The sequence below is a fragment of the Polypterus senegalus genome, chromosome 12, assembly GCF_016835505.1.
Source record: "Polypterus senegalus isolate Bchr_013 chromosome 12, ASM1683550v1, whole genome shotgun sequence".
Lineage (NCBI taxonomy): Eukaryota > Metazoa > Chordata > Cladistia > Polypteriformes > Polypteridae > Polypterus > Polypterus senegalus.
In genome coordinates this window covers 3,973,125-3,999,575 of record NC_053165.1, presented here as the reverse complement: position 1 = coordinate 3,999,575, position 26,451 = coordinate 3,973,125, and the positions used below count along the sequence as shown (strand labels likewise).

Sequence of the window (26,451 nt, the reverse complement as noted above, 5' to 3'; positions counted from 1 at the left end):
ACTGGAAGGGGCAGCTTTTATAATGTCCCCCCCCCAAAACCATAGTTTCATGTCATCTGCAGCCTTTTAAATGTTCCTTCTGGTGCCTGTGCCCGCATTGCTAAAGCTCAGTGACCCCCACCCATATGCTTATTTTATGTGTATGGCAGGTTTGGGACCACCCTGTGCTGCATTTTTCGCATCACCTCACTGCATGCCTTACCCCCACATGAAACTGGCAAACAGTGGTGCCATATGACATTTCCAGCTGGACCCTTTTAGAGAGAGGGGTGCCAAGTGCTGCCAAGCCCATAGTGACGGGTACTCCTTGCTTTCCATTCCCAAAAAATCCACCGGAAAATTTTTTTTGTGTTGATTGTAAACGGCATGCAAAGCCCATTTTAGTGTCAATTTTGTGAAACTCAATTGTTTGATTCCACACCAGTGGGGCACTGTGGGCACTGCCCAGTGGAGTGAATTGTGGATAGTCGCAGAGTAGGTGGTCTATTGCCAAAGCCAAGATTTATTCATTTCTCAAACAGGTTCAAGGCAAAAGCCCACCTGGGCTGGCGAGACGTGTGTTTGGGGGACGTGCGGCCCACTGATCAGGCTAATTTCTGTATTAACACCGGGCACAGGGCCCTGTTTGTGACGAGGCCTCCACGTGTGTAGATCTCCAGCTTACACCACGTGGGCACTGATGCTGCGGGCGCACGTCGTTGAGATTAAACGTATTCCCCCAGAGACGGCGCTCCTGTGATAAATCCCAGGTAACGGTTTGGTGAATCACAATGCAAAAGTTATTGACCTTCTTCACTTTAAATACCACTGATCATGACAATTAGGTGTCAGCGCACATCAAGGACACGCCAGCGATGCGGTGACTGTGCCGAGGCTGCAATGTGAGCACAGAGAGAGAGCGAGAGACTCCAGCGCCAGTGAAGGGAACCTGCCTGTATGCCAGTCTTGGAGCCTCGCAATCCAAGTAGCTTTACTTACTGCACTTTCTGCTTTGTGTTCACAGATGTGCCAGTCACTCACACCGGGCTTGCTGCCTTCCATTGTTTCCCACACCCTTTTCATTGCCACCTCAGGAGGGTCTGTGGCATGTAAATGTCAACACAAACAGGGCATGTGCCAGCCAACCTAAATAATAAACGAGTCATTCACTGAGCACTTCAAGTGTGCCAGCTTACAACAAAAACTGTGCCACTCTGGCTGAAGAAGTCGCCCTGGATGGGAGGCCAGTCCTGAGTCACTTTAGCTGTCTGCTGTCCTTCATGGGGCTTCATCTTCATTTCCAGGTTTGGGTGTTAATGTTGTCAGCTGGGACTCCTTACCCGGGTACCCCTCACTGCACTGCCCTCTAGTGCTGGAACTGCGCTACTAACGCCATCGCTAGAGCCTGAACTCCTTTACTGAGCACAGCGCCCTCTAGTGTCTGAATTACGTTACTGATGGTATGTTACATTGGTATTTTGTATCTAATTTATTTATATCCGTCGTTGCTTGCAGTTACTTTTTTTTTTGCACCCTAACTGGGTTTTTCATTTTTGGAATTTGCCTAATATCTTCTTTTTTTGATTTTCACTTTCTATAATGTTTTATACATTTTTAAATTTCACCATTTTGTTTACTTCCAGACTCCCCATTAGTGTGACTGGTGACGTCACAGAAGTGACGGGGTAACTGTCTGTCAGTCAGGTCACATCTCTGTCACATTTGCCCCTTTTGATTCTCGTTTCTTGTCTTAGTGGTGTTTCTGCTTGAAATAACCGAATTCCTGCCCTCTGACGCTTTCTCCTCTCCTGATTCTTTTTCTCATCTTGGGACTCTTTTTTTTTTGTTTTTCCACCTTGGCACAGCACGGCACCCTTGCCAACCCTGCCCTCTAGTGTCTGAGCTCTGCCACTAATGCCCTCCCCAGGTATTCTGCCCTCTGTGTTCAGAGTCCAGTGAAGTTCTGACTTCCATGTGTTCAACGTGCCAGCCCGCCTGTCACCAACGCCATCATCAATGAGCTGAACAGCCTTAGCCTAAAACGTCGGCCTTCCTTTTGTGAAGTACGTCGCCCTCTAGTGTCTGAGCTCTGGTACAGGTCTACAGGTGGACTCCTTACTGGCACATACTGGTTAACATGCCACACAATGACACGATTAGTGACAGATATGAAAGGCGCTATATAATAAACACAGACAGAACAGGTTCATAAGGTCCCTATTGTCATATGTAGAGGGTCCAGCGAAATTGTTACTGTCACCTGGTAATCAACACGTCACACCTCACCACCCTCAGCCTCCCAGATGAGTGAACAGAACTCCTGACCTCAAAACTCTTAACTTCTCTTTCCCTTACCTGAAAATTACAGAAACTCGCGTTTCATGACTTAGCGGTGTTGCTGGGCTGAGTTGGGCTTAGGCTGCCTGGGGTGAGGCCAAACCAGTGGGCCCAGACCTAAACGAACTTACTGTGTGGTTTTATGATGGCCTCAGCCCCCCCGCCTCTTACTTTGAGCTTTGAACTGTGACAGTAAAGGACGATTTTGGTGGAGACTGCACTGGGGGGTCTTGAGGGTCCCACTGTTTTAATGATTGGCATCTCTAGATCGTATGTGGGCACTGAGATGTAACTTTGCTGATCTGATGTCCCACCCTGGTGGCATTGTGGTGCAATGGTTAGGTGCCAGTTTACAGATTCAGTGCCCCTTGCTGTTTGTGTGGATTTTCCACCTGCGTCCCAGTGGCACTCGGGTGACATTAACTGGTGCCTTGTGCTGGACTGGCACTCTGACTGCATTAAGGATTACGATTGGCTGGATTAAGAAGATCTGAGAAGCTCAGGGTGACCAGCCAGGCCGTCTTCATTCATTCATCTATCGATACACACAACATGTCGGCGTCTTTAGCAGAAGAAACAGCTCAGGCGCAGGGGAACGAAGAGATGAAGAGAACATCTGAGAAGGTGGACATGAAGACGAGCACGCGGGTGAGGAAACATCTGGCAAAAGGTCACCCTGGCAGGGCTGAAGGGGGCAAATCAACCCATGTGAACCCGACGGACCAAATACGGGCCTCAAAGTTCACTTGCAATTCTTCTTAGAGACAAAGCTGTGTGGGGCTGCCATGATGCTGCAGTTGTTAGAAAAACGGGCATGGCACATGTCAGGCGCTCTTGGTAACCGTCAACTGGCCCTCTGCCAGTGGTGTGGGCATGCCCTGCAGTGACCTGGCATCAAGCCTGGTGCCTACCGAGCTGGAGTGAATGAGCTCAGAGCGGCCGGGCACAGGGGACGCTCACACCACACGTTGGAGCGGAGCGGCTGGTTTAACGCGTAATAAGAAATCACCGACTAGTGGATTTTTCTCCTTTTCTCTTCCGTCTGGGGGGCACGATTTGTCTCACCGGTTTTCAAAGGTTCTGAGCAGCAAGCGGCTCGCCTCGCATTTAATTAGAAATCTTCCTCCAAATTCGTCTTCCTGCTGATGAATTTATTGGAACGCAGCCCTGCACGTTCACGCCAGTGACGTCTAACGTGATATAGCGCCTTTCACAGGCTGTAAAGTGCGTATGTAAAGCACGGACCATGTGGAGGGCACTGCGCATATTCTTCTAAAATGCATATCATTACCAGTATTTTTAAATATGACAAGAAATATCTCAATCTGTTATTTTGGAAAATATACTTCAGTATACAAACCAGGAACGACTTACGTTTTGTCCAACATGTTCCTGGTACTGCAACGCAATGTGAAAACCCTGAATGTATAGACGGGTATCATCTGAACACGCAAAGGCAGAGGGCATCGGGAAGGGGCCAATACTTTTTCACAGCCCCCCCGAGTTTGATTTCCAGGTCTGCCTGGCGCGTCCGCTGGTCGGTGGGACGTTCACTCGCAGGTGACGCCGCCGCAGCTCTCCGGTAATGGATGCTCCTTCCACGGATTTTACAGACAGAATGAGATTTGCACCCGCTGCTCATGTGAGAAGTGCAGCCAAGCAAATCCCAAGGGGGGCCACTTGATAAATGCGAATCCTTCAGAGTTTCACAGAGCAAAGCCCGCCTGATGAAGTGTTAGCCATTGTATGCAAATGTGAGAGAGCAGCTGCATTCAAAGCCAGGGGGACGCGGCGCTGCCACCGTATGAAGGTGACGAGGCGGGCGCGGTGGCAGACATTCACACAAGGACGATGGGAGAATTGAAGTCTCATCTTCAGAGGAGACCAGAACTTCAGTGCGACGGGGCCCCCGGGTCTCCCGCTAATGCTGCCAATGGGACCCTCACGGTGTAGTGTCGTGTTTCTGGGGTGGCCGACCGGAGCTTCTTTCAGAGGGACGCTTCGCTCTTCATCCAGAGCACCACTTTAGGACGCCGATGCCATCCTCGGTGCAATTTTCAAAGACATCAACGTTAAGCTTTAACACAACTTAAAAATACAAGTGATATGTCAGGCCGTCGCTTAGGGGTTGACAAAACAAAGCTGTTCTGAGATAAAGTGGATCTGCGACTGGATAACCTGAACACGCGGGCGGGTGGGAGGGCAGCCGCCGCTCTCCTAATCTAATTACATCCTTGCTACGAGGCTTTGACTTTGCTGCATTTGATGATTACATCGAAACTATCTGAAGTTGAAGATAATAACGTGACGGCCGCTCCGGCAGCAGACAGACTCAGAAAGGGAGAGATGGGGCAGATAAACAGTCGTGTGGCTCGGCGCTCGCTGAGGGTGGGTGGGCCGCTGGAGACAAACCTGGGGTACACAGCAGAACAGTACCCTTTATAGGCACATAATCGGGATCAGGTAAGAACTCGGACCCCTTTACTTTTAGACACTCAAGCATCTGGCCTGCCCAGCCCAGCCCAGCCCACTGCTACTCAATGACAAAACCCCGTCCAGCCCACTGCTATACAAGGATCAAGCCCCGCCCAGGCCACTGCCACTCAAGGACCAAGCCCTGCCCACTGCCACTCACGGACCAAGCCCTGCCCACTGGCATACAAGGACCAAGCCCTGCCCACTGGCATACAAGGACCAAGCCCCGCCCACTGGCATACAAGGATCAAGCCCCGCCCAGCCCCACTGCCATACAAAGATCAAGCCCCTCCCAGCCCACTGCCCCACTCAAGAATCAAACCCCGCCCAGCCCACTGCCTTTAAAGGATCAAGCCCCGCCCAGCGGCACTCAAGGACAAGCCCCACCCCGCCTGCTGCCACTCAAGCACCTCACCCCTGCCCAGTCTGCCATGAGCCCTCTGCCAGATGCTACAATATTTTCTTCCAAGCTCGGTTCTCTGCCCTGAGTGATTTCTAACACTCTAAACATTGTATTTAAAATGTATTTTTGGACCCCCAATTTTAATTTCTAGAGTTTCAAGGGGGACCCCATTTATTTTGCCCATTGCCCCAAACTCTGAATGACCACTAATGACTGGACTTGGCATGAGTTGGATTGAACACAAAGGCAGACAGACTGGCGTCTTTTCTCTGATGGTGCCCGCTAGGCTCTGGCTGCTCAGCCGCTAGGGGGCATCCTTGCACTTGAAATGAAGCGATTCTTGAGACCCGAGGCCCACCTCAGCAGGTCATGGCAGCACAATCAGCAGCAGCCTGAGCCCCCCTTGCCCGCCTCCGATGTGTGATTTTTCCAGCGTCTTTTTTTAATCCGCTGATGATCTGGCACAACATTCATCTTATTGAAGGAGCAGGGGGTTAATAATTAGCGGATGCTACAATTTACAGTGAAAAGTAATTTCCATCTACTTGTTGCAAAACATGCCACTGTCACTTTTTTTTTTCTAAGGCCAAGCCAGTCGTCCTGAAATTTAATGTCACAATATGTGTAACCTTTAGCCGATTGCAGATGCTAATTATTGTTCTGCTGCTACTCATTATCAGCTTTGGAGCAGGAGAATCTCTTGTAGCTTCATGGAGCTAATTAAACGGAGTGCTGCCTTGTAACGCTGCGTTGAGGAAAACTCGGCCGCGTGCGCGTTTGGCTGCATATTCATTTCGACATTCCTCCTCCCAGCGGCGAGTCTATGAAGAGGCTGGCACCTGTACTCGGGCACAGGCCCGGCTTCGGGTTCTGACTTTCACAGGGTGTTTGCCAAAAAACTGCATGAAGAAGGGAGGCGCTGGGGAACGTATCTTGAAAAATGTCACAATGTCATTAAAAATGTACTCGCCGTTTAAACGTGTTTTTTTAGACACTCAGTATGTGTTTTTGGATGTTCTTCTTAATACAAAGGGACAGTTTGATCTTATTATTTGGGTCAAATACATACAGTCGACTCCACTTAAGTGCACGTCCGTTAAACACGCGCTCCGCTTAGCTGCACGTGACTCGCACGGCCCCTCTTTGTATAGTCAAGTAAACGGCGGCCAATCCGCTTAAGCACACGTACGTCACTGATCCCGTTGTGATTCTCGCCAGCCAAGTTCACTCCGGTTAGCCGCACTAGTCAAACAGCGATACGCTCCAATGACGTCATCCGCATGCGCCGAGCACTTAGACGGAGTCGACTGTCTGTGTGTATATATATATATAGTGGCAGACGGCTGGGGGAGCACACAGAGGACCCGGAGAGGGACACGAGAGGGCAGCCACCCTGGTTTTCATCAGGGCCACAGGGTCATCTGCAGCTTGGATAAGGGAATCATCACCTGGCTGACCTTTAACTCGCTGCGTTTACTCAAAGGTCACAACCTCAGAGGACACGCCCCTAACAGCACAGGCAGCTGCCCTAGCAACGGCTAGCGACGATCGCAAAAATAAAAGTGGTAAACAGCAGTCAGAATCATAACCTACAAGACCAAAAACTCCCAAGCCGAGCATCAGATCTCTGAAATGTGTCCGGAGAAGACGGAAAAAGTGAGAAGAAAAGAGAAGCCAATTCATAACTGTAGTCGCTGTTAAATAATCAAAATGGCGGCTAAAAATGGTTCAAGAAAATCACAAAACAAAAATTAAGCCACAGGGTGAGAAACTAACATCACTCGTAAAAAGCCGTGAGGTGGGAAACCAGCGAAAAGAGAAAGGAAAGGCATAAGAATAAAATCCCAACATGTGATCTGAACAATGTGACGCTTTAAAGCTGACGATGCATCCGAGATTGTGGATCACATCCACGCTACGCTATTACAGAGAATTCGGGTCTTTATGATTCCTTGTGCTTTAACTTTGTCAGCCGTAATTTTGAATTCCTGCTTCTCGACTTGTTTCTGGCTTTCAAGTTTCAATTTATTTCAGTACTGCTGTCATGAAATGGAGTCTGCAAAAAGGAAACAAGGCCTTTGAAAGATAAGCTAAGACGCATGCAAGGGCCTTGGCTAACCTGCCCAGAAGAGGCGGACCTTAGCCCAGCCAGGCCCCAAAAACGGGGAGCTGACAAAACAATACGAATGTCCACAAATCTATTCAAAAGTAAAACAAGAGGGAGGATAACCATCAACACCCGGCTTGTGAGCAAAAGGGGCAACAAGGAAGGCCTAGAAATTAAATATTTATTTAAAAAAAATAGAAACCTTTGGGGAAAATTCTCAACAGAACAAAGAGGCAATCCACAGAAAACACGTCCCGAAAACAGAATTCTTAACCAAAAGCAAGAAAGTCACAAAAAAAACCCCAAAAAACAGTAAATGCCCAACGAAACAAACAGCAGCCCTCCACAGTGAACACAATGACCTCCTGCTCCTGAGCCTTCTCAGCTGACTCCAGTAGCCTGGGGGCGGGCTCAGCACATGGGAATGTCAGGGTGGCCCCACCCACAAGGAAAAGCAGTACACTTAACAGAGATTCCTTAATAATAGACAAATATGAAGCAGAACGGTTTAAAAACAACAAAAATAACAATAAAATACATAAACACATATCAGTTTCAGTAGCAGATTGGCCGGGTGGGGTCACATCTTAAGAACGCCTTTACACGACGTTTTTGAAAATCAACGACAGTGATGAACGAGACCACACAAGCCTACTTGGTCCAGGGCAGCGGGATTGCGGCTCCGGGTGCGAAACTGACAGTAATCTGAGTTTAACCCGTTGACTGACCAGTCGGCTTGACAGCCGAGGAAGGAAAAATGAAATTCTGAAGGAAATCTGAAAGAAGACGAGGATCACGAAGGTCAGCAATTGTCATTCATTTTTTGTGTGGAATTCTGGATGAATTTCCACAGCCTAAATTTCTATTCTGGGGACTAAAGGATTATGAATGCAATGTTTTTGACTTTAGAGTGTGTTCTAATATTTAATGGGCTGGCATTATGGGATTCTTGCGCTGATCACTGCCATAGTATTTTTCCCAGAATTCCCAGAGATCCGTGTCACTTCTGACATCATCGGCGTGATGGTTTCAAGGCTGTCCCGGAGATTTCTGGGGTATTGTTAACTTTGGGATCCATTGTTAATTTTTGTAGCTTTTGTGCATCGATCCTGATTCTGACTGCCACATCTCAGACGGGGGGCTCAAACGCTTCTTTTGTGTCCCTGTTGTACGTTTTGTTTTATTTCTCTGTGTTACCGTTTCTTTGGTTCATGGCCTGCAGTATTCTTTATGTTTTATGTATCAGCATCTAAGCCTCTGTTATGTCCCATGTGTTTTGTGGGTGGTCTCCCAAGAGGCGGGGCCACCTGCCAATCACCACAAGGAACTGCCTTATAAATCCAGAGGGCCTTCCACAGTCCCTGCCGGTCCGTTATGGATACGCTATGGAGCTGGCGAGTGCACTTGTACTCTGGACGATTGTTGTCAATTATTGGGGAGATGGAAGAGGAAAAAATCAAAGTCAAAAAAGTGACAGATTGAAGGTACTGAGAAATGTAAGCCAGGATGAAACCGAGAATCGAACGTCAAGAGCACACTGAAGACACCTAAACTCCTCAAACCTCTTTGTGTGTGACCCACACACCTGGACAGTTACTGAGAGTAAGGCGTCGGTTTAAATACTGTCGCCTGGCCGATGTCGTCCTGTGCAACTTCTGAGTGCTGCCCCCTAGCTGTTATACGGTATTTCCACCTCTGGCTGGAGTTCAGTTCCTAGTTTGGTGTCCTTGCTGTTCATTTTGGCGTCATGTATTTATGTTAATGTTACTTCTGTGTTATGTGCCATGCTCTTTGTGGGTGGTACTCCAAGGCAGCACTGCCAGGGCCTTCCCCCCCTCACCCTGTAACACCAGAGGGTCTCCCACAGTTCCTGGCGGTTCTTCCGAATGCGCGCGGGAGTCGCTCAGTTCTCTTGATTGCTGTCATTTTCGGTGTTTTCAGATTTCCTGGAGTTTTGAACCTTTGCTCTGTTTATTCTTTGACTTTGCCGTGGATTATTGTTTTGGGGTTTCGCTCACTTTATGGAGTGCCTTTGCCTTTTCAGGCGATTCCTTGTTGCCTTTTGTGCTCCACAGAGCTTCTTGTAATCACAGAGCATTTTTGTAATAATAAATCTTTTATTTACAAAGATTCTCCACGGGCCTCTGTGACCGGGTTTTCTTATGGTGTTTCTCCCTCTAGTGGTCATTTTTGAAACTCTTCAAGACTTACATGCTTTGGGACTCTGGAGCAACTAAGAACACAAAGGTACCCCAAAATGGTGACGATCAAAGCAAAAACAAAATGGCGTCGCGGTAGATGGTGTACTGAAAGTAAAATCGTAAGCCGTTTGGATGTCAGCTTGTTTGTGAATGACACAAGAATAGCTGAAGTGATTTTCACAACAGTCTGCATGTGCCTCGTAATCCGGCCGACTTAAGATGTAAGCCATATGTCATATCAGGAAGGTTATAACAGGAGGGGGGCAAACGAGAAACCAGCAGCGACGCGAGGACTACAGCTCCCATCAGGCAGCACCACGCCCGACAGAGGACGTCATCATCCACACGCACAGCCCACAGGTACGTGTTGATCTGAACTAATCGGGCTAACTGAGCCCTTTTGTCGCCGGAGTGATGCTTTTGTCTAAGCGTACGTCTTTTTGCCTCTTTATGGGCCGTGTTGAATTTCCAGAAAGAAACCTTTTCCCCGTTCATTTATTTAATTTACTCATTTGACATCGAGAGGTGACCACTGACTTGTCAAGCGAATCCCTAAGAGGGAAGTCCGCACTGCTCAAGACTGCCCTGGCCACAGGATGAGGCCGCCATTCTTCTGGCTTCAGGAGGCGTGCGTTAGCCTGAAATCCGATCAGCCAGAAGCTCCGTACTTCAAGTTATTATTAAAGATGGACTTTATACCTTCCTTCACTTCTGGGAAAAATATTATTTTAAATGTAAAGAGTCAGCTGTTCATCCCTCTAGTTCAGCCATGGCCTAGATAATCAGCGATCTTGAGGCCCTTCATTATTAATGTGCTGTCTCCATGAGTAACGAGGCAGCTGGGAGAATTATTCTGCACTCCCGAGGAAATCTGCGGGCCGAGCCTCTCGCTCGAGCGCTGCTGGGACACAACGGGAGCAGCACATTTGTCAATTTAGTGAGCCTCGCTCGGCGCTGGGAGTGCGACGCCTGCTTGGACAGCTCTCCTGTATCCTTGGGCTCATTTAGGGTGCACGTGTGCGTGCGCTGCCAGCAGAAGGTCCCCTCCGAGATAACGGTGGCAACACCTGACTGTGCAAGCCACAATATTGTGTTTTCAGTGAAATTTCACCTGAAAATGGAGTAATAAACAAAAAATCAAAAAGATTGCGAGGCCAGGGGGCGACATAAAGGTCCAGAGGCAGAGAGAAGACGGCTTGACCTCATCGGGAAGGACCTCAATTCACAGCCGGCTTCTCCGTGATATTTAGTTGCAGAATCCGCAGACCCCATCTGTATTCCTAAGAATCGGGTTAAAATTATCTGGGGAGCGTAAAACATCTGCGCGCATATCATCAGCCGGCATGGAGCAGTGGCACTTGAGAGGAAGCGACTCCAGTGACCTCCTGAAGGGCTCCTCCTGGCACCGCTGCTGCATGCAAACGACTAGGCTTTGTCTGACTCTCCTGTGCTTTACGACTCTTAACCTTGGAAATCCTGTCAGTCGCCGGCAAGTGAAGGCAACTCGTACTCCTTGGGCGTCTGATGGCAACCTCACTGCGCGCCAACGGGTAGTCGAGCTGAGTCGAACTCCTTGTCCTTGGACTGTCAAGGTTGGGATTCAGATGTACTTCCATTCTGGTGTTCTCGTCTGCTTAGACAAAATCGTCTGAGACGAGAGCCATGAGGGCACCTACTGCTGATGTCACATTACATGATGTGTATCAGATTAGCTGATCTCGTCACCAGACTGTGTCAATTTAAATGACTGGAAATCATTGATTACGTCACATCTAGCGATTGTGTGCCGATTGTCCAAAAAAAACAATTTAATTACCACAAAGTAAGGAGAAAGAACATCTAATGCACCTTGGAATTCAAGGCTACACATTTACACAGGAGGACGAATAAAATGGACACTCCGTGTGGCCAAACACAAGGAAACTGAGAAATGATTACGTAGAGAAAGGCTGTGGTTGAAAAAAATGAAGATCAGAAGTACCAGGACAGCCAACCAAAACCAAGGACCCAGAATCCAAAGGGAGAAAACGAAACTGGAAGTCAAATTCAGAAAAAATGGTCACAACAAAGACCCAAATCCTACCGTCAGGGCCTACTCGGCTAAAGGCAAACTGCTGCTAAGACGTTCACAGGGTTAAGGCAGAGTGCAGGGGTGGAGGACAAAATTAGGTAAATAAATCAATACGCGGATAAATAAACGTACCGTGAAATGTGACAATAAGCCAAGTAAATCGGAGTGGCACAGAATATTTATTTATCTGTGACATTCCTCCAGACATCACCTGAAATACGTCTTGAGTTTTGCGCTGTCACTGACGCGTCGCGTGGAGAGGGCCAGTGGGCTCTACCGAGTGCTGGGTTTAGATGGCAACTCGACGTGCTGGAGTTGAGATACCGTTAGGTAAAGGAAAGAGAAACACCAGCTACAGATTCACCAAAGGTACGCCGGCTCAGGATGGATGGACTCGACAAAACATTTATGAACGGGCAGAAAGCGGGGAGGACGATTGTAACAGCCAAAGCTCCTTCTGGCCGACCATCAACACGGCGCACACAAGCAAAGCCCACGTCCACACGGCAAACGCCTTCATCGCCCAGGCTGACGGATCACGTTGTCCGATGTCAGCTATGGCCCCACACCTGTCCTTGAGCCACAAAGTTTGTGTTAAGATGGCTACCCAGACAGCTCACTGACCTCACGAGCCAACATCGACTGGTGAATCTCGGCAGGAAATGTCACTATGGCGTGTTGTGTGATCCTATGGTGGAGCCTCGGCTCTAGCTAGACTAACGGCAGAGTGCTGTGCTGCGCGTGTTCAAATTACCCATAAGCCATCACAAACGGGTCGCGTTGAGTCAGCTTCTATCCGCTGTGGTTACAGCGTAATTTTCAAATGACTTCTCCTGTCAGCTTTAAAAGTGGAAGACACAGACACCCTTCTCTACCCCAACAATCCGAAGACCCTCCAGGATGAGCTGCTGGTGTGATGGTTTGGGTGACCCCTGAGAAGTGGGACGGAGCGGGACCGGTTCAGACCACTTACCATCGACACATGACGGCTTGTTCCTTGTGGTTCCGGCCACTTTGCCAGGCAGGCAGGAGCACTTCACCGTCTGCGACCGCTCCTCGATTCGGTTCTTGTTACAGCATCTGTGCGCTGCTATCACCTCACACGTGCCTCCTTCTGCCAAGAGAAACACAAGTGCATCAGCCATGAGGGAGGCTCAAGGGGCCCAGTCTGAGCAGGTCGGCCGTGACACAGGTCCAATCCCCAGGCGACCCCAAGCGGGACACGTCAAGTGCCAGCAGTCACAGCAGTGACAATGTGGCTCTGTGCCTGTGAACGTAAAGACTCTTTGAATAAAGCAGAAGCAAAACTAATAAAAGCAACACAAAGGAGATCTGCTGAGCTTCCCCTCCCAGTCGCCCAGCAGCCATCTTAACTTCCTCACAATATCTGATTCTCAAGTCTTCGAATCGCACAACTTCAGGTGGGCACCAGTATTGTTAACAGCGAGGCAAATCCACAGAAGCACACGAATGTACGGCTGCTACTGAACGGGGGGCACTGCAGGGGTTAACTTACCTTTAAATTGTTTATATAGCGCCTTTCAACAGTGAACACCAACCGCTTACATACTCTGCACATCTTTACAGTCTGACCACGGGCAGGTGACGTCACTTGCTCAGGGTCACACAGTGGGGACTGCTGTTGTTTCTGAGACCACATTAAGATCTTTGTATTTGTGTTTAATTTGTGTTGTAAAGTAGCCGTAGTCGTAGAAGTAGATGGATTGTCATGTATGATCATGGACTCTGTGCACAAAGGGACACGATTTGACCACCTGGGGGGGGGGTCCGAGAGCCAAGCCCCCCACTACATGTACTGTCATGGATGAGGCAGCATCCCCTCCATCCCCTTGCTTGGACAGGAGGCCAGTATAATGGAGGTCTCTGCCAGGAGACTGGCATTGAGGGCTTATGTTGAATGGGGTTGTTCCACTCTTTCTGAAATACACATTCACATCAGGGGACAACTGACAAAACATGAAAAGAAAGTGAATGACAAATGAAAAGCGTTAACATCCAATACTGAGACAACTTTCACATCATTCATATTGATTATCCATTTCTGTTCAATAGAATACATCAAAAGCCAAGTCACTAGGAAAAGCCGGAATTGATCTGCGGCAGGAATGTTTTAATCCTGGACAATCGTGGGTGGCAGGCTCAAGAGTGAGGCGCTCCGGTGACCACAGAATATTATCACTGGATCCAAGGTGACTTGCAGCGTTTGAGACACAAGTGGCTCCATCAGATTTTGGACCCCAGGCAGCTGAAGTGACTTGCTCAGGGTCCCATGGTGTCAGCAGTGGGATTTGAGCCACCAACCCCAAGACTCGCCCACTCCACCACACTGCCTACCCTAATGGATGGACGCAGGCACGCCTGGGCATTGCCAAGCAGGACTCCCCCCGCCTTCCATAGCGCTCCTCTTTCATATTTAGAATTTTTAAGACAGGGGGTGGCACTGTGGGCAGTCGTAGCTTACAGGAGAGCTGGTGCTCTTTCATTTGCAGTGGATGTGCATGCCGTCTCTTCTGTGGGTCCACACTGCCCAACTGTAAAGTTTTTTTATTATTATTATTATAATTATTATTATCCAAAGCAGTCTGCACCATTTCAGATACTATTGGTTACATTGTGGGATTTGAACTCACAGCCTTAGGGTTTGAAATCCAAAGCCTTAACCAATATGCCAAACTGCCAGCCAATAATATTAGCCCCTAGTTAAAAGACCCCACAAATATTGTACAAAGAAAAGCACTCGGGTAGTTCAGTGGCACCTCTGATGCGCGTCAAAAACAGGGGGCACTAGAAGTGATGTCCACTGTCATCCCGGGTGAAGTCGAGCAGCTCAGCGAGTCACAGCCTAAAGCCACACTGCAACACTGGCAGGAGGAGGAGGAGGAGGAGGACACTGAGGCCGCGGTGCAATAATTTCATAAAAGCCAAGCGAAGGAGGCGGAGCTCCAGGCCTGATGGGAACGCCATGATGTATGAAGGCTCACGGCCACATCTACGTGGAGAGCGGCAGAAGGATGCCACTGAAGATTCAATTTCAGGCAGGAAAGCGAAAGCCAGGCCTGGCCTGGGGTGCAGACGGGTAGCCGGCAGGACAGATGAAGGATGGATTATCAGAGCCGCAGGCGACGGCGAGATTGCTCGATTCATCAAGACCTGGGAAAAAAAAAAAACGGCAGATGTCTGCAGAAAGCGTCGCAGTGACGTTCTGAAGAAAAATGACAACGGCCAGAGTGGCCCTCTCACAAACTTGAGAAGTAATTTAGCAGACACAGAAAAGGACGTCTCTCCGTTTGATCGAGCACCGTGGTGGGACACCGAGGGGAGGGACGCTGTGACCTCAGAGAACCGCACCTGCCCTCCATGACGTCCCGGAGAGTAAAAACAGAAAGACAAACCAAAGTGTGGGAGGCGAGTATGAAAGTGGGCTTCATCTCCGATCAACTTTCTCCTGAAATAATTCACAAATGGTGCCATCTTTGTGCTCGTGGAGAACTCTTCAAAAACAGATGACACACGGGCGCCAGCCAAGGTTCTCATCGTTTTCAGGTTCTTCCCCATTGTGTCGGTTGGCCGCTGCCTCTGTCATTATGGTATAGCGCACTGGCAGCAAACAACAACAACCTTCTTTAAAGTAATTTGAACAAAAATGTAAACTGAGGGTCGGCCGCCCTAATTCAGAAGAACTCCCATGATGCACTTCATGAGGCAGAAGGACATAAGAAACAAGAAGAGCCGCGTCAGAGATCTGAAATATTAAAAGGCGTGCTTCACTTTAAATGGCGGTACCCTAAATATCCTCGAGTGTAACAGAAACGTGTCACCTGTCACTCTCTGACGGGGGTCCACAGAGGGCTACTAAAGGATCAAAAGTCAAAAAGAACCTCACAGTTGTAATTGGTGTCCTAGAAAAAGGACCTTCAGGGAGTGACACTTAGAGGGTGAGGACCACCGGTAAAGATCAGCAACCTCGCCACTCCACATGCCTGCATTTTGTGACCCCCATTAGAGGGTGAGCCCCTGGAGTCAACTGACAATCTCGAGTTCTGCTGAAGACCCCTATTGGTTTACTCTCCAACAAAGGCCTAAAAATGAGGAGTCTAGAAGGCTAAAGATTGGGGGCAACGTCTTGCATAACCAAACATCGAGAAAAGTCAAACGATGTATTATACTGGGGGGGTCAGAAAAAACGAGTGAAGTGACGTCCACAAGGAATTCTTAGGGACACTCGCTTTTACTTGATGTGACTTTCAGTGCCTTTGCTCTTTAAATATCCCACAGGGCCAAAGAGGTGGGAGGCGACACAGCAGTAACGTCGGTGGGCTTCGTCGTCCGGACTGCGGGTGAACAGGAAGAGGCCGTTAGCGACGCTCACCTCCTAATTCGTGTGCCGGGTCCACGTTTAGTCGACGCCTCGGCTCTGGGGTGTCCCGGCGTGACCACGAGCGAGCGGTCTCAATGTCTCCGACCCCAAGCGTGACGTGTGCCACATGCATGTGCGGCGCCAGCAGCGCGGTGTAAATGACTTGTCTGCCTGAAGCTAATTTAAAGTTTCAACATGTAAACCGACGTGCAGTAGCAGAAAAGTAAATCTACAGCAGGTGGTGGAGGCCTAATTTACTGCGCAGAGAAACGCGAGGATGGCACCGCCATTGTTAGTATGCGGCGGGCATCGGAAAACGAGAGGACAATCGGGCGCCACGCATGCACAAAAGCTGCCTGCCCACTCCGCTGTGCGCTGCCAGGGTGTAATCAGTAAGGCAACATTAAAAAGTCAAAAAGCCCGTCTGATTTGTGTTAGGCAGTGGAGAATTCATTAACTGTGACTCAGGTAGCAGAACTTATGACTCGAGCAATTGACGCTGATGACAGTTTAATCGCATTTGACCCCGTTGAGTTACACGGAGCGTCCTACGGCTCTGAGGCCGGCTGTTTATCAAAATGACAAATACCTTCTCGGCTTTGTGCCGGCTGCTTATATGTGCCGGAAAGTGGAAAGGCCGGCCGGGCGGGTGTGCGGACAAAGCGGCCATCTGCCCCTCTAGTGCTCGCCGCTTAATGGACCGTCCCACAGGCTGGCCACTCTTAATGAACACCATCTTCTTTGCCTGAATGCTTGGGAGCCGACTTGTGGTGCGCCCACCGCCGTGAAATCTGCCGCCTGTAATAGGCGGCCCTGCAGGGGGAGCCGTGTAGTTAAGTGGAGACGTCCGCACTTCATTGGCTTCGGCGTACAAATAGAGTGGCCCGGTGGATTCTGGGAGTAAATCTCTCAAAGCATCCCGCTCACTTTGACGGGTGCGTGCAGACGACGCCCAGATACGCCAAGTGACGTGTCGACGGCTTAACAGAGTGGATGGGTGATGATGGCCTGTCCTTGGATACGGAAAAAAAAAAACAAAACAACATTTGTTGTGCCTCAGCAGGGAAGTTTCATTCAAAGATCTGGAGATGCGACGCGATCAAAAAAGAATTACACGGGGCGGCTGAAACCAAAATGTCAATGCAAACCTTTCTACAAGTCAGGAACGCAGGACAAAAACGAATCGTTTATCTAAACACGGCGATGGCCATTTACAGGGTCGCTCTCGAGATGTCACGTGATAGACGCGTTCCCAGAGAATTCTGGGAGGTTACCTCGGCGACTTTCTCAATATGGCGCTGCCTGTTAACATTCAAAATGGCGTCACCAGAAATTGGTACAAAATGACAAGTTCTTCAGGAAATAAGACAGACGTCCAAATCGGATTCCTTCACTTCGGAAACACTCACTAGAAAATGAATGAAACCCACCAACCATGTCGGTTTATTGGGAGGAGTGATGCGGATGACAACAACACTGTGACACTTTGGTCGAATGATCGGTGATACTGAATCAGCACAACTGACCTCCGCTCATTACGACTCTCTCTCAAACTTAAACATTCGGGAGATTTAAGAGGATTTCTAAACATGAAGATACTCAGGATACTCAGTTCTGCTTCTAAGGATCCTAAGTTTTTGCTTTGATTCTAAACTAGCTGTCCCCCGTGGCTCCGCCCACATCGAAGTGACACAGGACAGCAAGGAGGTCCCTGCCCGGCTCCCCACTCCTGACGTTACGCTTTTCCCTCTCTCTCGTATTAGCGCCAATATCTTGCTCCTGCAAGTGAACTGTGGTCCTTAGCGAAAAATCTGCCGGAATGTTCAAACAAATTCTAGAAAAAAGCCCGACCTAAATCCGTGACGTAGTTCTCTTGTTCGCTAGCTAAGTGGAGGTAAGGTACGCCTCGAGGCTGGCAAGTGAGTGGCGAGAGCTCTGCCCGCTGCGTGTCTCTCGGATTTGCGCAAATAAACCGGAACCGCAAGTGAACTACGATTCACCACCCAATGAGAGAAGTCGCAAAATCAAAATGAATATTCAAGCAAAAAAAGAACGATCTAAATCTGTGAAGTAGTTCTTTCGTGAAAAGTGGACAGACACACAGACAGACAGACAGACACACAGACAGACAGACAGACACACAGACAGACAGACAGACAGACAGACAGACAGACAGACAGACAGAGAGACGTTGCAGTTTGTATAGAGAGAGATATGACGGCTGTATGCTGTGTTTCTTTCTGTCACTCACAGCTCCTGTCGGTTTGTCTTCTTTCTTCTTCTCCTTCCATTGTCGTTCGCTGAGATGTCTCTAAATCCCAATGTAAGAGGTGGCGTCACAGAGAAGGTCTTTCCTTCGTAACAGCTTACGCCGTGTGCTCTCGCGACGCACGTTCATACAGGACAGTGGGGGGCTTTTCAGCCACAGACCACTCCAGGTAATCCGAGGCTTGCTGTCTGTCAAAACGCTCTCTGGAGCTCAAAAACTCCGCCCCTAGCCTGAGCTCCGCCCTCATGAGGCCCCGGATTGTGGGATTGATTTTATTCATTTTAGTTAAAAGCAGATAACAATCCAATGCACCCAATCACATCAAACTTAACAAACCAAAATTCAACCTCCAACCAGAGAGGAAGCCCAAGCAACAAAGCAAACCTTTGAAGGAGCAGGAAGGAAGGAAGGAAGGAAGAGAATCCTTTTCCCCGATACAGAAGCCATATTTCAGAAACGTTTTACTGAGTGAGAAGTAGTACAGGACATCAGGTACCCCGGACTGAAGAGAGGTGGGCTGGGATTCTTCCAGCTGAGCAGGGTAAGCCTACGAGGTAGCAGTGAGGTGAAGGCCACTACAGTGTGCTTGACCTTCTCCACTTTGAGCCCACCCAACACAGCTGTTAAGGGGTTGGGGGTCACTGCGGCACCAAGGTGGTCTCATAAACATTCAAAGATTTTTGTCCAGAATGATGCTAATTTGGTGGGGGTCTTTATGGCCTGTAAATGTGCCGCCCAGTAATAAAACTGAACGTTAGGTAGTGCCATGCCACCTTCTGCTTTCGGATGTTGACGAGTCGCCCTTTGGGTGTGTGGATGTTTCGAATTCCAAACAAATGAGGTTAAAATTGAATCTAATTTCCTAACAAAAGATGTGTTAATGTATATGGATGGATTGGCTGAGAAATGTGACACTCAGGGAGCCGTCTAACGCATGGAGTCATTCCAACAGATGGTACACTGTAAACATTTGTAGTCACAAAATGGATGACTACAAATGTTTGTGATGCACCATCAGTTGGAATGACGGAGACAAAGCCACCACCACATATCTTTTTATTAAGGCGGATCAAACAAAAAGAACACAAGCGTTGATCTACTTTTGGACTCCTGTTCATTTATTCAGGGTACAGGGTTGGCTCCACAGCGCCCCTTACTGGCCGCAATATCCTTTTACAGTTTGAAAATAACTTCAAGCCCATTCAGATGCTAAAGTGGCACACTGTCTCTCCATTGACAGGCTGGCGTGAATTGCCCGCACGCTGACGCATCGCCTCATTTTTCACCGAGGAGGAGGAGGCCCTAAATGCCAGCTATGGGACAGCTGATAATTAAGCCTGCCATCTTGTCTTCCATCTTGGCCTGACTCAGCCACCTTCTCTGCGCCTCAGCTGTAACGTATGGCTGCCTAAGGGTTGTGCAGAATAAAATCTTCCCTTAGCTGTGATCTTTTAAGTACGAGGCAAATGATGAGTAAGATAAGGAATGGCAGCGGGGCTGGCACATGCCTGATTAAGAGTAATGGACTCCGGAAACACTCGGTGAAAGTTTCATATGTCACACGGAGGCCTGCGTCTACTTCAGAAAATAACAAGAAAATTAAAAAACAGGACGCAATTAGTGAAGAAAAAAACCATCTCAGTCGCAGTCCACGAGTGCCCTGCTGTGTTTGTATTGTCGCCCATCGCTTCAATTTAGGGTTTGCCTGTTTATTTTATAAGAATATTTCTGAAAATGAAATTCATTTTTCTCAATTCCACATGACTGTATAACTTGAGCAGTTAGAGACGTCATCGTCGCTGTCACGCTTAATGTGCTGTGAGGTCGTTTGGTAAAAATCTAAAGCAGCAGACGGGCGAGAATCAAAGTGGAGCTCAGCGTGAACGTGTGCAGCGCACCACCTATGGCTGCCAACTCCCACCATGGCACCGTGGGTCTCCCCAGGGTTTGTACTGTATCATCGGCACTCTTTTCATTTACTTTCACTCGATACAGTCATGGGATTGCATCACACAGCCCACCAGAACTTCTGACCATCGGCTCCCAGCGGTGGACGACATTCACGAGCGCCGCGGTCAAGCGAATCAGCTCAGCCGACAGGAAGGCATCGAGCTTGGAAACAAAGGAGGGGGCAGCGTGGCAGTATTCGGGCGAGGCTTCAGCAAACCAATGTCCGGTCGCCGGCGAACAAGCGAGACCAACGCCGACTCTGGCTCACCTCACACACACACGCATTACGGACTTCACAGAAACCTCATTAAATGACTGTAATGCCGCTATTGAGCTGGAGGGGGCACACAGCCTTCAGTACAGACCACCGGTGAGACAAGACGATGCTTGGCGTGCAGACTCCGCTGTAACAGAAAGTCATGGCTCTGCTGATCTGGAGTACCTGGTGATTCAGTGTAGACCTTTAACTAACCTCGCGAGTTCAGGTCTGCTGTGTGTGTGCCACCAGATGCCAACGCTAAGCTTGCAATGAAAGAACTGCACATCCAGGTGGGCTTTCCTAACTGCGGGCGAGTTACAACTGCACAGTCTTAGACCACGTGTATCCAAACATCACCGAAGCCTACAAGGCCTTTCTGCTCCGCCATCTTGGACAATCGTCTCACCTCTGCCTGCTCCTCCTCCCGAAACACACACACCGCTCATCGGACGTGAGGACCCTGGAAGTCTGGTCTGCTTTACACTGACAGGGGTCTGTTTGGCACCATGTGGACACTCAAAGGTACGCCTCACCTGTCCGTGGTGACATCAGAGCGGGCACTAATGGAGTCACGACGCACACACAGCATAACAGCCAGGATGGACTGAGAGGTTAGACTGCTGCTGTAAGCTCGCCACGCCGCCTTCAGATCTGGTGACGCTGACAGTTAGAGGACATCCAGTGCCAACAAACTGAGGATCACTTCGAGACCCCCGACCCCGGACGATCACAGAGCACAGGATGGTCAAGTAATGTCTGTGACCAGCTAAACAACTTCTGTGCTCGCTTTGATCAGGACAATAAAACACCTGCCACCACCCCAGACTGTACAATCTGCACTGCGCAAAGTGAGGGACGCGGGGCAGCTGGTCCGTACCCGGGCGTGGGCCTGCGCTGAGTAACTGTCTGAGGTCTTCAGTGACATCTTCAATGTGCCCCCCTGAATGATCGCCTCTTGCTGGACTCGCCCCCCTCAAAGCCAGTCTAGCAGATCGTCCTAATAGGTCAATGGAGGATGCCACATACTTGGCTCGTCACTCTGCCCTGACACACCTGGACAACAACAACTGCTATGTCAGGTTCAGCTCCACATTTAACACTCTCATCTGGTAAATAAACTCAGCGCCCTCGGCACCGCTCTTTGTGATTGGACACTGGACTAATGCACCCGACATCCTGAAGAGTGCCGCTCCACTGGGCCGTGTGCTCAGCCCACTCCTCCACTCCCGTTATTTGGCCCCAACTCCACCATAAATTTCGCAGACGTCACTACGATTGGGCTGTTCAGTGACAATGACGAGTCAGCCTACAGAGCGGAGGTCCAGCACCTGGCAACACGATGTGCGCTCAACACCACGAAGACCGAGGAGCTCACTGAGGATTAGCAGAAAACCGAAGGCAGCAGACGAATGGGGCTGAGGTGGCCTGTGTGTCCAGCTTCAAATTCCGAGGACCTTTCTGGGACAATAAACACTTCTGGTTTGGTTAAAAAGGAGCAGCAGCGACTTTACTGTCTGTGGAGGCTGAAGAAGGCCTGCCTGTGTCTTCAGAGCTCAGCGACAAACTACATTACGGTGTGGAATGGCAACTGCTCCGTATCTAACAAGAAGGCCCTGCGACGGGCGCTGAAAACTGCCCAGCACAGCATTGGTCTGTCCACCCCGGCCCTGGACTGTTCACCCTCCATCCAGCAGGCTCAGGGACAGTGAGGACACTCATAAGACCGCCGCCATTCGGCACAAACGTCAATAACCTCTCGCTGCACTCCATGTGTATTTTCTGTTGACTTGGCTAAAGATGAAAACAGCAGCCACAGACGGCGTGAGCCGTTACAGACGTGCACTGTCGTGGCAGTGACGGAGCCCCCGTAGCGTTTCTGGACACCCCCCTGCTGGCTAAAAGGAGGATGTGCAGCATTGTTCACAATGGCACGCAGTTTTGTCTCCCATAACTGAGCCGGATTTGTGATTCGGTGGGTCTCCTCAGCCGGGCACACCAAGCTGGAGATCATGTCAAGGATGTCACTCCCCACATTAGACGAGTGGCAGGAGAGCCCGCTCTGCCCACCCTTTTTTGTGAGCACCTCTACAGCCTCCTAGATGGGATGCTGGCCTTTTTCAACTCCAGTTTGGAGTCGTAACAGCGTGGAGGCCAGGAGTCCGGACAGGACATTCTGAGGCAGCGTTTCCACTGGCAGTTATCTGGGTGAGGTTTCCCTTTCCATATGTAGTAAGCTTGTTTTGTGGGCACATTTCTACCCTTCCTTGTACTCCTGGTGCTTCCTTTGGCACCAGAAGAACATTCAAATGCGACAGCGAAGATAAAAAGAGAGCGATGGAAGAGCAGAATCCTCTCCAGGTGCCTCACAGTGATGGCTGCGGGCTGAGAGTTTAATCACAGGCCATCCTGCAGATACAATGAGATCCTGCAACATGTGGTTCCACTCCACTGGTTTCCATCTGAGCTCTGATAATAGAGCATTATGCTGGGATTTAAGCCTGTGAAAAACCCAATTAGATTTGCTCTTATGAGGACGGGGAGGGCGACATGTGATGCCACGGCGACTTGTAGGATTCCCTCACTCACACAGCCACAGTCTTCCTCCGGCCCTGCATGTTTTCTGAAGCTGTGAACCTCGGGTTTGGGTCTGCTGGTCGTACCTCACCCGGCTGTCATGCCCCGTCAATCAGTTACCCACTGGTCTAATGCCAACACATGATTGTCTCCTGCTGCCAAGGGCTGCCCTCACAGCTTGGCATTCCCTTACCCTCCTTAGGCCTCTCGGCTTTTGCATTCCCACCTGAGTAAGCTGCAGCCTCATCCTCGGGTCCACATGTCCAGTCAACTAATCAATTGTTACAGAACTCCGAGGGTCAGCGCAGGACCCCCACACTTTCACTCACATAACCTTATCAATCCCATTTAATCCCATTCTGTGGACTCAGAAAGGAACAAAATGAGCAGGAGACGCACGTAGTCAAGAGGCGAGCCGAGGAGAGAACCGTAAAATCAACCCTATCTTTGAACAAAGCGAGAACGTTAAACAGAAACCAGGAATCTGAAACGAGTTACAAACAGAAGATGGGCAAGGCAAAGGTGCGACCTTTAAATTGGCATTGTGACATGTCCTGGGGAATTCTGGGAGAATCAAAAACTAACATAAGAGACTGCAACCCTTGAGTCTCAAAAACCCCAAAACTGACATACAGATGGAAGAAAGTTTGCTGATCTTGACCCCAATTTGGGTCGGTCACAGGGCTGGAGTCTTCCTTTGGTGTCACACAAAGGTTCAAATAAGGACACAGGCCACAAAACCCAAAAGCCGGACCTCCTCTTGACTCCACAGGTCTAACCCCAGGCAGGAAAATGAGGGCGAGGGAAAAAAATGAGGAGAGGAAAACTGTAAAAACCCCTGGCCAGCAGACAGCTTCTTTCATATTTTAAAGTGTATTAGAAAAGAATCAAAAAAGGAACCGGCAAGAACCGCTTTGGCAAAAGACTCACGTAAAAGCAAACAAACCCAAGGCAGAGGGTCAAAACCAGAAAGCACAACGGCCGTTGGCAGTTCATGCACTTTAGACGCGCTTGCTTTCTTAATTATTTTATGTTTCGTTTTAGGCTCTGAATCGATGATTTGAACTCATTTTAACAACGTTTCCTATTTTTTATTGTCCTGGGACGCTCCCAGTAGCAACGGCGAGTGGCTCCAAACCCTGGCCTGGTCTCACTTTGCACTTTTTGTGTCTGCATGGATTTATTTTCCAGTTTCCATCCTGCACCCCACAGATGTCCATTAAGTTGACTGGTGGCTCAGATTGGACCTGTGTGTGTGTGTGTGTGTGTGTGTGTGGCGTACGATGGACTGGCATCTCATTCTGGGTTGATGGGTTGGGGGCTCACATCCTGCATTACCCTGAATGGGACGGATTCTTGACAGAGGAGACCCCCAGCTGGGTGCCTGTTGTCGTCACTTCCTTTAGGAATTTGAATTCTAATTAGACAAAGCGCCGATGAGTTGAGCTTATGCCAAGGACCAGGGCTCTGCCCCTAAGAGGGTCCCGACTCCTCTGTCTTTATTGTGCTTCTCGTCACTGGAGGGCTGCCAGACTCTGCCACGCTGTTTATTGATGCAGCTCATAACTCTAAATTATGGGCTGTGTGTTCCTGTTTGTGGTCATTAATATGATTTGCGGCTTTCTGCCTTTTGAGTGTGCCGATCGCTAACAGAGTCTCATAAATTTCCAGGCTGTGCCTTTTTGGTTGGGGCCGTCGTGTTGTCAGAGGCCGCTCTACAGTTTTGGGGTCGGACCACCTGCGGTGAGACCCATTTCAGGGTGGACCAGCTGTTACCTCTGCCAGAGTCGCTCTTCTCCTGGCTGGAGTTCGAGGTCCTGTTTTGGGTTTGCTTTGTTCATGTTGGAGTCACTGAGGTCTGTTCGTGTCCCCCAAGAGGCAGGATCTGCCCAAAAAAATCAAAAAGTAAAATTATAAATAAGGGGATACGGGGTCCAAAAGCCCATATTCTGGGTCGGCGCCCCCTTTTAGATCCAGAACTGAAATTGAAGAAGAAGTTTCTGGATATTAAGCGACGTTTGACGTGCCAGGTCGGTGTCTGCTCAGCCTACGCCACTGATGGCCCTGCCCATATTTCATGTACAACTTGTATGGCACCTCGCCGTTCAACTGTGTCAGTTCAAGTCTTCATCAGGGTGGCGTGTGTGCGCAGACCAATCCAACGGAGGACTCGGCGAGTTCCACTCATCCCACGACAACAGGCGCCTCAAGTCTGATAATCGCGTGGTGAAGCAGACAGCTCGGGAAGATCGGTGCCACCGCTGCCCACTCCCATTCCTAGGTGGGACGCTATACTGGCTGGCGTCTGACAGCCCCTGAGACGCCAAGGCAGCCTCTGCGGTCACTCAAGACTCCACTTGACCCCTACAAATGAGTGGAAGTGGCATGAATTAGCAGCGCCAATGAGTCACTGATGACAGGCCTGTTGGCAGCGGATGTCGCGGAGACGGTTGAGGTGGCATCAGGGTTTCACTCGACTGGGCTTATGAATGAATGAATCGTGTTTTTTTTTTTCTTCTTCTTCTTTTTCTATTCAACCTTGGCAGACATTGCAAAGTGCAACTGGCAAACGTTAATAAATATGCATCAGCAGAGACAGCGGTCCAATAAATATTCAGGGAGATCACAAATTTGAAATAACAAATATGTAATAATACAAAAGCGCAGGGTAACAGATGTAAGTTCGGCACATTCAATCAGCGCCAGGCCTGCAGAGAAGCACAAGAAGGCAGAAGCCTCCAAAACGGAGCTGTCGAAGCATTCAGCGGAGCCGAAGCACGCCGTTCACAGACATCCTCATGCATTTATGCAGGACCGCGGCTGAATAGATTAGGGGGCAGCAGAACATCGCGCTCTCTTATTGCTGGAGCCTCGTCGTGGGGCTGAGGGGGCTATGCATTTATTCAAAAGATTTATTGTCATGGGGGCTGAACCCGTCCGGCGCCTTACACGCTGTACTTGAAGGGCAGAAACTAGCGAGCGCTGCAGGGTCTGCTGGCATCCTGAGATGGAAAAGGAGCTAAAAAAAAAAAATAAAACAAAGACGCTTGCCCCCAGGGTGCACGGAATCATCGGATTTCACAAGATGGCCTTCATGCAAGACCGTCCAGTGCTGATCAAGATGGCTTCTGACTACCTGACTAATAGGTGGGCACCAGCAGCCCAGGCTGGAACGGCTCTACCAGTCAGTTAATGTATGTGGTGGACAATAACGGCCCAGAAATGGACCAAAGCATCCAGAGTGTTACAGAGGAGCACACAGCAATACTGGGGGTACACAAGAAAATAACACGGGGGTCACATAGCCTCTCAATATTACAATGGCAAATAAAACCTGTGGGGCCAACAAACATTTCAATGACCCTTCTGTTAACACTCTGTCTGTCTGTCTGTCTGTCTATAAAGCAGTTATATAGTGCCTTTCATATCTATCTGTCAGATTTCATAT

The 26,451-nt window shown here is 49.3% G+C and overlaps 1 protein-coding gene across 3 annotated transcripts in view; it reads right to left on the bottom strand.

Annotated features, from left to right (window-relative positions):
* Positions 1-26,451, bottom strand: part of LOC120540379 (chemokine-like protein TAFA-1) — a 251,517-nt gene that overhangs the window by 43,641 nt on the left and 181,425 nt on the right. For all 3 annotated transcript variants that reach the window (XM_039771091.1, XM_039771090.1, XM_039771089.1), the window contains exon 3: positions 12,547-12,687. In XM_039771091.1, coding sequence (XP_039627025.1) covers positions 12,547-12,687 — 141 coding nt within the window. The remainder of the gene's footprint in view (positions 1-12,546; positions 12,688-26,451) is intronic.